Below are 16094 nucleotides of genomic sequence, written 5' to 3' on the forward strand. Positions count from 1 at the left end.
GCCACGCCCGCTCACAGTCCCAGTTGGCACAGCAACGGGGTGGGACTCTTATTGCTGCAACACACCTCCGTTTTCTTTATATACCTGGAAGTACAGGTGAAGCACAGCTCAGGTGTCAGAGTCCACTCATAAAGGGATCAGCTGAGTCAGCAGGTGTGGAGCTGCTTCCCATTTTAGTCCCGCACCGTCTGACCTGTCCTCACCTGTCCCCCCTCACCTACCGGGGCTGGAAGAACTGCTGTAAGTCTCCCCACTTCTACTCTGTAGTAAACTTTTATTTTAGTCTTTTTGGTGGCGTTGGGTTTTTACATTTCAGCTCAACCTGTTTCTGTGATCAGCCTAAATGAGAGTGTGGGTTGGGTTTGTTGTTCTCCTGGTTCGGATCCAGTGAGCAGCAAAGAGCAGCAACATTTGTCCAGCCTTGTGTCAACAACTCAGTTTGTTCCAGCTGTTTCTCATTTCAGGGTCTAAGAGCGTCAGAATGACCCATTACTGGTCAAAATGATCAGAAAATCTGGTTTATTTCTACAACTTGGTCTCCAAAATGTTTGTCACAGGAGACAAAACATGCCAAGTTGAAAGAACAAATCAGAAATTTCCATGTTTTTCCAGAACTTTTCAAAGATTAATTTCAAAACGTCTCTCTATACCAGGGGTGGGCAACTCCAGGCCTCCTGCAGCTTTTAAATTTGTTAGATTTGTTTCTCTCAACATACCTGAGTCAAATAATGAGGTCAATAGCAGGACTCTGGAGAACCTGACTGCACTGAGGAGGCGATTCAGCCATTTGATTCAGCTGTGTTGGGCCAGTGTGATGCCTAAGAGTTGCAGGACATCAGGCCTGGAGTTTCCCACCACTGCTCCAAACTCTGGACTTTTCAGACTTGGGTATTTGTAAGTTTTGGGGGGAGGGGTGGTTCTCAAAATCTTTTTTGCTTGCTGTTTAATCTGAATATGCATGCTTCTGTTAATTAATCCATACAAAGTGATCATGTTAGAAAATGGATATCTGTATACAGGAAATAAGTGTCATAAGTACGACTCAATTGTAAAATAAAGCAAAAATATGCATGGAATATGTAAATCCAGAAATGCATATACTGTTTAAAATGTGCAAGAAAATGTTATTTTTGGAGCCGATTTTAGTGATAGTTTGTACAATCAGTCCAACTTGGGAAAGAATAAATAAAACAAAGGCTTAAAACCCCAGGAGGAATAGGAAATGCTTGTTTAAAATGACTTTATTTGCTTTGTGGATGTAACTGCATGAACTGGTTTAGATGTTATTTACTGACAACAGGTTTGAGAAGGAAGGTGACGCGGCGCAAAGCTGTTATTTTTAAGTTCCTGTTTCTGCCAGTCAGATCCGGCAGCATCAGTTCTCAACCCTAAACACAAACTACTGCATCCATTTTCTCCTCCATGAACAGAAGCAACATGGAGTCCATAGGAGAAGAACACAAAGGAGAAACATCCAGGTCAGAGGTCAACCTCAGTACCTTTGATTTATTATGAGAAATCTTATGAAATACTTTAATTTCTCACTTTCAAAGTACCTACTTTACCCACTGCATCTTTCTGCAGGATAATTTTGGGAGATGAAAACGGTGAAACCAGCCACCAAGACGCTGCAGATGAAAACATTTCTACTCCAACAACAGGTCCATCAGCCATTCACTTTCAATCATGATTTAATCACGGTATTTCACTGCAAAAACACAAAATCTTAACGAGTATCTTTGGTCTAGTTTCTAGTGTGAATATTTTATTGTATTTGAAATAAGCTAAAAAGTAACTTTTCAGCAGAAATCTCATCCATGACCTCCAGGAAATGCTATCCACATAGCAGCTGGTTGACTCAGAAACGTATAGAAAAATCTTTCTGTAATAAAAAGTTCACTGAGCTCTACTAGAGCCAGTTTTTTATTTTTATTAAAACATGCATCCTAATATCTGATACCTAAAATCATCAAGAACTTTCATTCAAAAAGTGACGTTTTTCTGGAGATTAAAATCCAGTTGTCATCTAAATACAACTTTCCTGTTGGATTACCCAAATAAAATTTTTATTTCTTTTTAATTTACAGATTTTTGCTCTTTTTTTAAAAGAAGAAAATGTTGTGCACTGCAAAAATAACGAAGTTCCTGGTGTAAATATCTTATCTATAAGACAAAACTAACTCACAATTTTTTAGCTAAATATAGGACCTCATTTCAAGTAAAAAAAATCTTTAATGCTAATGAAAAATGTCCTAATTCATAATCAATGGGGGGGCTGCACCGTAACCTTGCAACCAGTTATAGTTTCACTGATTAACATTTTTTCCAAGTGAAAAGTGATTTAAAATAAACTTGAATATCTTTCTGAAGTTATTTTTGTCTTATTTGAAACATGCTGAGATGTTTGCAGTAGAAACTGGACCAAAAATACTCTGTAGAATTTTATTCTATCTTTTGATGTTTGCAGTTCAAAAGACGCTATTAAGCAAATCTCAAAAGAATCAAACTTTTTGTCTGTCTGAACTAAAATCTAACCTAACCTAAAATGTCTCCCAACAGAAGTGGGAGAAACGGGAGGAAGAGGAAACGGTGTCGTGGCGATGCCAAATGGTGACTCAGCAGGTAAAAGGATCAGACATAAGTCTCATCAACCTTTTGAAGATAGGAGGACCATCTGTAAAACAATCTGTAGGTTTTTCAGATTTCCTTTATTTTAAGGTGAGGAGGAAGGAAGAGTAGAAACACCTGCTGTCGATGAAGAGGGTGAGAAAATCTGCAAGATTCCTTAAAATTCCAACCTCAAATGTTTTTTCTCATCAGTTTTATTCTGTTTTATCTTCAGGAGGGATCCAGCAGGTGTCTGAAAGCCAGACAGGTGAGCTTACCAGCTTTTTTTCTTCTCCCCTCTCAGTTTCTTGACTTACTTCCTGCGTTTCTTTTGTTCCTCGGCAGCTGAGCAATCTGAGGAATCGGAGCAGAAACCGTTAACACCCAGCAGAGCGAGACCAGGTACAGCGTTCTGTCATCATACAGCTTCGATATACAAACCACAAAATGTGTTAAGTTTTATTGACTTCTACTGCATTTATATTTTCAGTAGTTATTCTACCTTACATGCATCAAACTCGAGGTCCGTGGGCCAAATCTGGCCCGCCATAGCAGTTTTAGTGGCCCTCTAGCCTCAATGCGACGCATAAATGGAACCTTCAAGATGACATTTGTTTGCTTAAATATTATTAGATCAATTAAATCAAAGTAGTTTTCGTCTGTATACTGCCAAATTACATCAGTTGCTTTAATTATTCCAACAGTTCCCGGCACTTTTCCATGCTAATCTATAATTGTGAGTTTATTGTAAATTTCCCACAATGATCAAAAATATTGGGTTAAAGTGATGCTAACTATTTAAGCTACTTAATTTGAAAGCTAAAGACATGGTTTGTAAGCTAAATATTTAGTTTTGAACTTTGACATTTAATGAACATGTAGAAATGCCAAAATATGAGTTTGAAAAATAAACACCCACATCTTTTCATTATGACAGGCTAAATATAGCGAATTATCACTGTAACCTTACAAAATGGACGCCATGCAAGTGAAATAATCTCAGTGGAACTGGCACTGGGTTGATTAACTTTTATTGAATATCAGAGTAGAAAATATATGGTGTGATTACTTGTTTGTTTATGCAGTGAAGGGAAGTTCAACGTTGGCTATAACAGAAAAACCTGAAAGTGGATATTTCTTCCTGGTTTTGTTGTTTTCGTAAACATCCTGACTGTCCATGATTCCTGTCCTCAGTTCCGCCCAGCAGTCTGAATCTGACTGGGGAACAACGAGCGAAGAAGAAAGTGCTGGCCGCTCCAAATCTGAGTCTGTCATTAGGTGACAGTTTCATCATATTTTATTGCTGCTTTTATTTATTTATGTCTTTCTGTGTCAGCCTGTGTTTTAAAATGATGCCGTTTCTCCTCCAGGCGGCAGCGAGTCGATAACGTCTGATGACCTACAGTCCACCTTTCTCTCCCCGTCACCGGAGGATGCAGACGATGCAGAGGATGCAGAGGACACGACACTGGATTTTGATTTGGACGCCGTGGAGACGCCGTCCGATAGCGAATCCCTGCACTTCCCCCTCTATGACCTGGACCTGGAAGGTAACCGTAGGGAGCAAAATGTGAACTTCATGAGCAAATTCACATTTTCTTCTTCGTCTGTAGATGACATGCGGCGACTCGGTGTGGCCTCCCGTCGCCTCAGAGCGTCTGGGTCCAGACCCAGGTCGGGTTCTGGAGCTTGTTCTCAACCAGGGCCTGACCAGTTTGGACTGGGATCCTTGGAAAGGGAAGATGTGGTGGACAGCAAAGGCACCAGGTGGCGCTGCTTCACAACAGGTGACCCTCCTCAGGAGTCAAGGGTCGACATGAGCGTCCTGGAGCCGTATCTCAGAGTTCTGTCACATGGAGGTTCGACCCACTTTTTTTTTTTTTATATATGTATATTTAGCAATATTTAACACTTTGAATGGAGTAGCTTGTTAACAAATTGTGGATTAACAAAGTATTTTCTATTCTATTTTAGCAATAATAATAATGGATTATATTTATAATGCCCTTTATATCTTGATCTCAATGGACTTTAAAAGACTTCAAAAGGATAGCTGGTTAGCTGTTGACCAGCTGGTTAGCTGTTGACCAGCTAACCAGCTAGCCACTGGCTACCTGTCAACCTAACCAGTGGCTGCCATTTGTCAGGTTACTATGGAGACAGTGAGGATGACATCATCGTGTTTTCCTCCTGCTACCTCCCGGAGAACAGCCTGGAGAACTACCAGTATGTGATGGACAACCTGTTCAGGTGAGACGCTGAAACCGATCAGATTACTGATTGATTATTGGATTCTCACTGGTTTCTGTTTCCGGCTGTCAGGTTTGTCATCGGGACTCTGGAGCTGATGGTGGCAGAAAACTATGTGATAGTCTATCTTTGTGCTGGAGGGCAGAAGGAAAAACTCCCAGGAATCGGCTGGCTTAAGGAGTGTTACACCTCCATCGACCGCAGGTAACGGCAACACAGCGAAACGGGAGAGACGCCGACTCTGCACTGCAAAAATACAGAATCTTACCAACTATGTTTGTCTAGTTTCTAGTGCAAATATCTTAGTACACTTCAGATAAGACTGAACCAACGTAAGTCATTTTTCAGCAAGATATATGAGCTTCCTGAAGTGAATAATCCCTTAATACTCATAGAAACGTACTTGGAAATTGTCAAATTATTTGAATATAACAGGAAAAGTTAAATGTTATAGACAAGACAAAAAAAATACTTCAAAATAAGATTTTGTGTTTTTGCTTTGGGAGGTTCTCAATATGTCCTTCTGGGTTTATTTCTTTATTTTTGCATCAATAAATAATTCCTGACAAGTAATCATAACATCCTACTTAAGATATGGGAGGAAATATGATCTTTGGTTTCATTAAAACATGTTAATTATAGCCTTATGAACAATTTAAAGACACAATATTGATTTAAGTATGAGGGGAAAAATAGAAATATTTCAAGTACTTAAGATCAACTCATCAGAAGGATTGTATTGTTGGATTTTTATACTTTTCTGTGGACATTTCTCTAAGTCCATTTGACTTTTGCTTCTTCTTGCAATGTTATTTGTCTTTTAATATTGTTGGTCTGTCTTTTAATTGGGCAAACTGAACTAAGTAAACTACAGTAAACAATGAAAATAATCAAATATTTTTGCACACAGTCCACCTCTTTGTCTCGAGGTTTTATTTAAACTGTTGTTGTTTTAGCATCGTGCCAGTAGAGGGAGTATTTTCTCCACAGTGAAAAATTAAAAGCTAATTTAACTCAACGAAACGGATCCAAGAAAAACACAAAGGATAAATTGCAAAAAACTCAATTACATTATCTCATTTATATTTTAATTAATGTCAGATTTGGTTTATTACATCTTAAATGTTTTCCAGGTGGGTAAATTATAACTTATTTACCTGATGAGTTTGTTTGACATCATTCACTGCAAAAACACAAAATCTTACCAAGTATTTTTGATTTAGTTTCAGTGTTATTGACTTGTTTTAAGTCATTATCTTAATATTTATGAAAAAGTGAAATGATCTTCTAGTGGAACAAGATGAGAAAGATTTAAGTTAAAATGTGGGATTTCACTTAAAATATTGGAAAAGTATCTAAGTTAGATGAACTGACATTAGTAAGTTTTCACCAATATTGAGGAATTATTTATACAAAACAAACTAACATTATTTTTGTGTTATTTCAACTGTACTAATATATTTGCAGTAGGATCTAGACCAAAAATATTTGTTTTTACAGTGTAGGCTTCACATCAGATGAATTTATCTGTCTGGAGATAAATCGACTCTAAAATCTGTTATTTATTTGTAGGTTAAGGAAGAACCTGAAAGGTTTCTACGTGGTCCATCCCACCTGGTACATCAAAATCATCGCCACCATCATCAAACCCTTCATCAGGTTTGCTGCCTCCTCTTCTTCACTTTTTCCAATGGTAAAAAAATGACCGAAAAACAAAAATCCTTTTTTCTTTTACAGCTCCAAGTTCAGCAGAAAGCTTCAGTTTGTCGACACGCTTCAGGAGCTTTCTCTCTTCGTCCCCACTGAGCATGTGCAGATCCCGGACTGCGTCACACAGTGAGTCACGCACAAAAACACAAAGGATTATTTACCGAACAGCTTAACTCCAAACTAAAACAAGATGAGTCTGGGTGACAAATCCATAGTATCTATCACAATAGCCCTGTGATCAAATTTATTAGAAAACATGTCTGACGAAGATTCGATCCAGATCTGCACAACTGACTCTCGTTCTTTGGTTGCCTAGCAACATCTTGTAGGGTTACTTGCGCAGCAGCAGTTTCAGGTTTTTGCCTCATAACACATAAAAATAAACATTTAGTGAAAACTGTATAAAATAGGAAAGATCACATCACCAGTTTCGCAGAATTTCAGATATTTCAGACCATCTATCAACTGATGTGAAACGCTTTTATCGTGATGTTATTCAGCCATATTGAAAAATGGCTGAGAAACAAGAAGATGCAATTTTCTCATATGTTTTTTTTGTTTTGTTTTGTTTTTTGTTTTGTTTTCTTGCAGGTACGACCAGAACCAGTCCAGGTGAAGCTCAGCCTGAACAGATCAAAACGTTTCTCTGTATTTATTGTTCATCTCGCTGCAGACTTCCAGTTTCAGGATGAGATTACAAAAATCTTAGTTTTTATCTCGTAAACAGTGTTGATGGAAGCCACAGAACTATACGTTTCACATAATTTTCTATTTTTATTATTTCATAAAGAGAAGAAGAACATCGTGCAATTTAACTATAAACACAAGCTGCCTGATTTTTATTGATTTTTTTGTCTGAAATTTTAGATTTTAAAAGTACACTGATTAAACTGCTGTACAAATGAGGAACTATTTTTAAATCTTGTGAATCACCATTTTAAGAATTAAAGTAAATGAGAACTAAATATTTTTAGATATATATTTTTAATATAATTTCAGTCTTTCTCTGTAACCTGGTGAAGTGTTTTTTTTTTTTTAAATACAATGTGTTATGAACACAATTTCATTCATCAATCCATCTGGACATGTGGGTGCTTATTTTTTCTGATCAATAACATTTTATAGAAATGCTTGTTAAATTTAATGTTTGTCATTGAACTCTATGCTTTTGCTCCGATGATATTTCTGCAGAAGTGGCATCATAATTCAATTCGTCCTTCTGCAATCTGTCGAGGGAAATAACATGGATTTCATGAGAATTGTGTGGAAATATTTAAAAAAAACTGTTGAGTTTACATATTCAGATTCTACTGTTAAACAAATCAGCGTGTTGAATGGTTAAACATTTCTTTGTAGGTGAAAAAGGCAGCAAAAAGACCTATGTATTTTTCTTTTATTCTTATTTCCCCTAATGTTTGGCTTTTGATGAGTGAATTTAAACATCAGAGAATTTAATTGGAACAAAATTTTCCATGAAATGGCCATTGTTGGAAACATCTATAGACCTTTCAGAATGATACTGTGGGAATGTGGGTCAGAGCTGATGCACTACAAAAACAAAATTTGTTTTATTTTAAGCGTAAGATATTTGCAGTAAAAACTGGACCAGAAACTACTTTATAAGAATTTGTGTTGGGTAATTTTTAGCATAATGATCCATTTGCATGTTCTAAACATGTGAATTTGTGTTGAACAAAATCAAAATGTGTAAAAAATGTAACGCTGTAAGGATCCAGATTGCTATGAAAACATCAGCATGATGTGAACTCGGTCACTTTGACCAAGAAAACGGATTTTAATAAAGAACTATAATGCATATAACTGCGAGTGGAAGTTATAAATATGTTGAACCATTTTCTGAAGCTCCCTGCCAGTTAAGCCACGACGTAAATCAGGAAAGTCTTGTAAAAATCGAAGGTTACATCAGAGCTGGAGTGAGGTTACAGTAATGTCAGGATGTGTCTGCGCGGCCCGTTCGTCAGGATATGGAGCTGGACAGGAAGGAGCTGAGGAAACTCCACAAACAGGAACACAGAGCCGATCATGTGCTGGTCCCAGTTCACTTCACGCTTTCAGAACCAGTTCAAACACATGAAGAAACCCAACGTCACGTTTTCTGGTTCTGTTCCTCTTTCCCCAGGGTTCTCTGTTCCTACATGCATGTAAAACATAACAGGAACCTGAAAATGGGGAAGAAACTAAAGCACACTGGGAGCACTGGGATGGCTCTTTTACTTCTAAAGTTGATTAAAAACATAAAATACCGCCAAGTATTTTTTGTGTGTGGATTATTTAGTCATTAGCCTCGGAGGGGAGAGTAACAACATACTAGAGCAAGATTAGCTCCACTTCAACAAAGTTTTATTCAAGTAAAAGTGAAAAGTAACTGTCCAAGAATTAAAACAGTAAAAAGTTGAAAAATACAGAGTAACTGATCAAGTTATCAATTATGTAATAAATAAAAATTATATATTTAGTTGGTAGCACTGTTGCCTTGCAGCAAGCAGGTCCTGGGTTCAATTCCTGGCCTGGGGTTTTTCCGCACAGAGTGTGCATGTTCTCCCTGTGCTGCGTGGGTTCTCTCTGGGTTCTCCGGCTTCCTCCCACAGTCCAAAAACATGACTGTCAGGTTAACTGGTCTGTCCAAATTCTCCCTAGGTGTGTGTGTGTGTGTGTGTGTGTGTGTGTGTGTGTGTGTGTGTGTGTGTGTGTGTGTGTGTGTGTGTGTGTGTGTGTGTGTGTGTGTGTGTGTGTGTGTGTGTCATCACCAACCTGCTGCGTTTCCATCTTCTTCGCTCTTTGGACGTCTCATCATGGGGAAACTTCTCAGCAAAGATATATATATATATATATATATATATATATATATATATATATATATATATATATATATATAAATATATATATATATATATATATATATATATATATATATATATATATATATATATATATATATATATATATAAAAATTCCCTTCTCACCCACCGCGGGTGGTTCTTATCCTCTGAGCTCGGGTCCTCTACCAGAGGCCTGGGAGCTTGAGGGTCCTGCGCAGTATCTTGGCTGTGCCAAGGACTGCACATTTCTGGACTGAGATGTCTGATGTTGTTCCTGGGATCTGTTGTAGCCACTGCTCCAGTTTGGGGGTTACTGCCCCGAGGGCCCCGATGACCACAGGCACCACTGTGGTCTTCACCTTCCAGGCCCTCTCCAGTTCTTCCCTGAGGCCCTGGTATTTCTCCAGTTTCTCGTGCTCCACTTGGTTTGGTATTGCTACATCTACCACAACGGCTTTCCTCTGATGTTTATCCACTACGACAATGTCTGGTTGGTTCGCCATTACCATTTTGTCTGTCTGGATCTGGAAGTCCCACAGGATCTTAGCTCCGGCGTTCTCCACCACCTTTGGGGGTGTTTCCCACTTTGATCTCGGGGTTTCCAGTCCATATTCTGCACAGATGTTTCTGTACACTATGCCTGCCACTTGGTTATGTCGTTCCATGTACGCTTTCCCTGCTAGTATCTTGCACCCTGCTGTGATGTGCTGGACTGTCTCAGGGGCCTCCTTGCACAACCTACACCTTGGGTCTTGTCTGGTGTGGTAGATCTGGGCCTCTATTGCTCTGGTGTTTAGGGCCTGTTCCTGGGCTGCCAGGATGAGGGCCTCTGTGCTGTCCTTGAGTCCAGCTTTTTCCAGCCATTGGTAGGATTTACTGATATCAGCCACTTCGGTTATTTGCTGGTGGTACATCCCATGTAGGGGCTTGTCCTCCCATGATGGTATCTCTGGCACCTCAACCTCCGTTCCCTGTTGTCTGAGACATTCACTGAGCACATTGTCTGTTGAGGCTTTGTCCCTGATGTATTTATGGATCTTAGTTGTTTCGTCCTGGACAGTGGTTCTCACACTCACTAGTCCTCTGCCTCCTTCCTTGCGGCTCGTGTACAGTCTCAGGGTGCTGGATTTGGGATGGAACCCTCCATGCATGGTTAGTAGCTTTCTAGTCTTAATATCTGTGGCTTTTATCTCCTCCTTTGGCCAGCTAATTATTCCAGCAGGGTATCTGATTACTGGCAAGGCATAGCTGTTTATTGCACGGATTTTGTTCTTGCCATTGAGCTGGCTTCTCAGGACTTGCCTTATTCGTTGGAGGTATTTAGCTGTGGCTCCCTTTCCTTGTGGCCTCATTGAGGTTGCCATTTGCTTGTGGTATACCAAGGTACTTGTAGCTGTCCTCTATGTCTGCTATTGTTCCTTGTGGGAGTGAGACTCCTTCTGTGCGGATGACCTTCCCCTCTTTGTGATCAGCCGACCACACTTCTCTAGTCCGAATGACATCCCAATGTCAGTGCTGTAGATCCTGGTGGTGTGGATCAGTGAGTCGATGTCTCGCTCACTCTTGGCATACAGCTTGATGTCATCCATGTAGAGGAGGTGACTGATGTTGGCCCCGTTTTTGAGTCGGTATCCGTAGCCAGTCTTGTTGATGATTTGGCTGAGGGGGTTCAGGCCTATGCAGAACAGTAGCGGGGACAGAACATCTCCTTGGTATATGCCACATTTGACGGACACTTGTGCAAGTGGTTTGCAGTTGGCTTCAAGGGTGGTTTTCCACAGCTTCATCGAGTTTGCAATGAAGGCTCTCAGAATCCTGTTGATGTTATACATCTCTAAGCATTGAGTCATAGGCTTTCTTGTAATCGATCCAAGCCAAACAAAGTTGAAGCCGTTGGCGCAGAGGAGGTCTGGTTGTCATTCGGGTCATGATTCTCTCTCTCAGGTCAGCAGCTGTCTCGTTCAGCTCTGTTTCGCTCATTGGGGCCGTGTATCCCCTCACTGGGTGGGGACTTGTAGTTAAGTCCCCACAGTCCTGACATCCGGGTTCCTCCCTTTTGCCGTAGCATTTGTGTTGTATCTCGTCAATCTCAAGTTGTGATAGCAGTTGCCGTTTGCGGATGTTGGAACACTGAGCTACTAGTTGTTTAGCGCTTAGTGTTGACTGGGGATGTCGAAGTAACCATTCCTTCCCCAGTCTTTGCATGTAACCTCTCTCACTAGGGTTACTTGAGTAGTAGCATTCCAACAGATCCACATTTTCATCTCTCGCCCATTTCCGTCTTGTTCCAGTAGCCCATTTGTCATCAAGGTGCTCTGGTTCCCCAACACCTGACGCAGACCTTGTTTGGCCAGGCAATGTAAGGTTCTTCTCCTTGTGCTAAGACTCGTTGTCTCCTCGTTGTCTCCTCTGTCAACTTTTAAAAACCCCTGGCAGGGGGAAAATTATTTTATCATATTTTTCCATTATTACAGGTGAGGCTCTGCCTTACCTGCCTCCCCTGCCATGGTTACCATAGTCACTGGTAACTATGGCAACCAGTGACAGTTTAAAAGCCCACTGACATTTTCTGAAACTATGACATCACAATGTGACTCCAAAGGCAGAATTCTGACATCACCAGCTTATAAAAGTTCCTCACATCGATCTACTGATGTCACAACCTGTTAGCAGCCGTTGGTGATACGTTCGTCTTGAGAGTTCGTTTAGCAGTTCACAGTAAGATCTTCAACTTTTGGTGCTCATTTCTTTAGGAGATTGACATCAAACTTAACTTGAAATTTTACCGAGATTCTAGAAAAGTGATTTTAATTCACAACCCGAATAAACCAAAGGATACAATGCAGTCCAACCAACCGACAGTAGAAGAGGTCGCATCCGACAACATTGTGGAAAGGGAGTTACAACCACCCAAGCCACCCAAGCGCAAAAAGAAGAAGATGTCATTTGCAGTGTGGTGGCAGCTGCACGCAGCCGAGGAGCTGAAAAAGTCTGCAGAAAATATCGAACTGCAGGACTCTTCAATGCCAGTTGAAAAAGAACCAATCACCAACACACTGGAGACCGTGGATGAAAAAGGGGACAAACAGCATTCTAAGAGTAAGCGCAACAAGAGGACCCCACTGTTGTGGAAATCCTTCCCCGAGGAAGGTGCTTGCATTGATCTGTCGTTTTTTGCTGAGAATGATGACATCAGTAAAGGTCCTACGGCAGAACAACAAAGTCATCAGGCAGCTTTGCCCAGCAGCGGACCGAAGACTTTTTGGAAAACGCTCCCCGACTCAGAGCCTCATGTAGATGTAAGCTTTTTCCCTGATTTCATTGGTAACCAAAATGTTTCAATGGTTTCAGAAGAACGTGACGAAGGCGCATCCTTGAAAGAGGAAAGTTTCCCTGACAGCACGGCGATCTCTACCACACAGCCGGACGCCAAAGAGCAAAACATCTCCAGCTCATTAAAGAAAGTCAATCAAAAAGGGGACAAACAGCTTTCTAAGAGTAAGCGCAACAAAAGGACCCACTGTTGTGGAAATCCTTCCCCGAGGAAGGTGCTTGCATTGATCTGTCGTTTTTTGCTGAGAATGATGACATTAGTAAAGGTCCTCTGGCAGAACAACAAAGTGATCAGGCAGCTTTGCCCAGCAGCAGACCAAAGACTTTTTGGAAAACGCTCCCCGACTCAGAGCCTCATGTAGATGTCAGCTTTTTCCCTGATATCATTGGTACCCAAAATGTTTCAATGGATTCACAAGAACGTGACGAAGGCGCATCCTTGAAAGAGGAAGGTTTCCCTGACAGCACGGCGATCTCTACCACACAGCCGGACGCCAAAGAGCAAAACATCTCCAGCTCTAAAGAAAGTCAATCAAAAAGGGGACAAACAGCTTTCTAAGAGTAAGCGCAACAAGAGGACCCCACTGTTGTGGAAATCCTTCCCCGAGGAAGGTGCTTGCATTGATCTGTCGTTTTTTGCTGAGAATGATGACATTAGTAAAGGTCCTCTGGCAGAACAACAAAGTGATCAGGCAGCTTTGCCCAGCAGCAGACCAAAGACTTTTTGGAAAACGCTCCCCGACTCAGAGCCTCATGTAGATGTCAGCTTTTTCCCTGATATCATTGGAACAAAAAATGTTTCAATGGTTTCACCCTACCCCTCTGAAAAGGCAACAAGTCATCCAAAGTGTGAGTGTGTAGCCAAATTGATGGAATTTGAACTGGTCCATATTGCAGTACAGAAGTACCTCATGAAACAACTTGGTGAGATGTCTGAAATAAATAAGAAACTAACTGCTGAAATTAAAAAACAGAAAGACATGATGAGGAAAATACTGTCCGTAAGAAGACGAAGAAAGAGTCCAATGGTTTCTGTTGAAACTCAGACAGAGTCAGAAAATCGCCCACAAACAGTTGATCACAAGTCTGCTGCAATGGAAACAGAGCAACACGCACAAGAAACCAGCTATCAGTTGAAGCCAGTCCGACAAACACTTTCTATGCAACCTGAGATATACGTGTTGGACACGAGATGTCGCCTGAAACCAGTCCGACAAACAATTTCTATGCCACCTGAGATACATGTGTTGGACACGAGATGCCGCCTGAAACCAGTCCGACAAACAATTTCTATGCCACCTGAGATACATGTGTTGGACACTAGATGCCGCCTGAAACCAGTCCGACAAACAATTTTTAGGCAAACTGAGATACGTGTGTTGGACACCAGATGCCGCCTGAAACCAGTCCGACAAACAATTTTAGGCAAACTGAGATACGTGGTTGGACACAGAAACCATCTGAAACCAGTTCGACAAACAATTTTTAGGCAAACTGAGATATTTTTATTTCTAAGAGATCAGCCTCTGAACTCAGTGGGCTGATCTGAATGGGTACCAGGATGGGCAGAAAAAGCTGTACAAGACATCTACAAGTCAAAACAGAATAGAATTGACAAAGAAACCTGGCTTTGAATTGGAAACCTTAAATAATGACACGGTTTCTGGAGCAAGCAGTAAACAGGGAGTTTCAGAAGCAGAAACAGAATGGGTTCAGACAGCCTCTGTTATAAACCAGATTCTAACTAAAGAAGTGATCATTCAGCAGATTATTTCAGAAGAATTGACTGAATCTAAATGTCAGAAAAAGAAGCAGATGGCAATGAGAGCTGAAATGGAAGCTGTTGTCATCCCAATGGAGACAAATAAGAAGTTGATTCAAGACACTAAAATACCAAGAAATGATTTAGACATAGTAGCAGAGATCTCCCAGACAACTTCTGCAGAAATGGGGACGGAAGGGGAGAGAGACCAGAGAACATCACCTCCACAGAGAAATGTCACATTAAATGATACAATACAAACATCAACTCAGGACTCAGAGACTCATGCTGCAGAAGAGTCAGCTGAGGAGACGGATAACTGTGATCAAGAAAGACCCATGAAAAAATTATCTCTGTGGAAAACGATTTAGGAAGGCTGTATCTCCGTCACTTCTGCGGAAATTCACAAACAGAAATAAAGTCCATCCACTGTAGACATGAAATTATGTCTCCAGCACATTAGATTTCAAAGCTGGCTGATTGGGAGTAATTGGATAAAGAAGTTCAGATGATGTTAATTGGACATTTTAAAATTAAAAGCCAGGACTGCACGGGGGGGAAATGTCTCCCCGTGTAGGTGGGTTCACTCCGGGCGCTCCGGCTTCCCCACATTCAACAACATCACTGCTCAAATTCATCTATTTCAACATTTTATTGCTAACTCGAAACAGAAAATAAGACAACCACATTTATTCATTAAAGGCATTTGGACAACGAAAATGTAAAAAACATGGAACAAAAAAGACTTTTAGAAGTCTGAACCAATACTAATTGGAAACGATTTGAAAAAAATATATATGTGTATAGATAGATAGACGGATAGATAGATAGATCTATCTAGCAATAGATATAAATATATATATATATATATATATTTATATATATATATATATATTTATATGTTTGTGTGTGTGCGTGTGTGTGTGTGAGCGTGTGTGTGTGTGTGCGTGTGTGTGCGTGTGTGTGAGCGTGTATGTGTGTGTGCGTGTGTGTGGGTGTAGGTGTGTGTGTGTTTTGTGCGTGTGTGTGTGAGCGTGTGTGTGTGCGTGCGTGTGTGTGGGGGTGTGTGTGTGTGTGCGTTGGGGTGTGTGTGCGTGTGTGTGTAGGTGCGTGTGCGTGTGGGTGTGTGTGCATGTGTGTGTGTAGGTGTGTGTGTGTGTGTGCGTTGGGGGGTGTGTGCGTGTGTGTGTAGGTGCGTGTGCGTGTGGGTGTGTGTGCATGTGTGTGTGTAGGTGTGTGTGTGTGTGCGTGTGTGTGTGTGTGTGTGTGTGTGCGTGTGTGTGTGTGTGTGTGCGTGTGCGTGTGCGTGTGTGTGTGTGTGTGTGTGTGTGCGTGTGTGTGTGTGTGCGTGTGTGTGTGTGTGTGTGTGTGTGTGTGTGTGTGTGTGTGTGTGTGTGTGTGTGTGTGTGTGTGTGTGTTGCCCTGTGACAGACAGGCCACCTGTCCAGGGTGTTCATATTTGCAAAGCAAAAACAAATAAGAAACATTAAATAAATAAAAACTCAAGAAAAAGAAGAGAGTTTTGACATCAAAAAACAAGAATAACTGACTACAGTAACTTATTTGTATTATGTTTTGTCAATTTGTCCTGA

General features: G+C 40.7%; 1 protein-coding gene across 1 annotated transcript; it reads left to right on the forward strand.

Annotated features, from left to right (window-relative positions):
• The first annotated feature begins 108 nt into the window (after positions 1-108).
• LOC129353292 (protein prune homolog 2-like) lies at positions 109-8388 on the forward strand. Its single transcript, XM_055022569.1, has 15 exons — positions 109-240; positions 1431-1478; positions 1585-1661; positions 2560-2622; positions 2719-2763; positions 2843-2875; positions 2953-3009; positions 3802-3885; positions 3978-4157; positions 4221-4466; positions 4755-4857; positions 4930-5061; positions 6430-6516; positions 6595-6693; positions 7159-8388. Exons 2-15 carry the CDS (start codon positions 1438-1440, stop codon positions 7181-7183), a joined length of 1272 nt encoding a protein of 423 aa, XP_054878544.1. The 5' UTR covers positions 109-240; positions 1431-1437; the 3' UTR covers positions 7184-8388.
• The last annotated feature ends 7706 nt before the right edge of the window (positions 8389-16094 follow it).

This window comes from Poeciliopsis prolifica, unplaced genomic scaffold (assembly GCF_027474105.1).
Source record: "Poeciliopsis prolifica strain line A6 unplaced genomic scaffold, Auburn_PproV2 SCAFFOLD087, whole genome shotgun sequence".
Taxonomy (NCBI): Eukaryota; Metazoa; Chordata; class Actinopteri; order Cyprinodontiformes; family Poeciliidae; genus Poeciliopsis; species Poeciliopsis prolifica.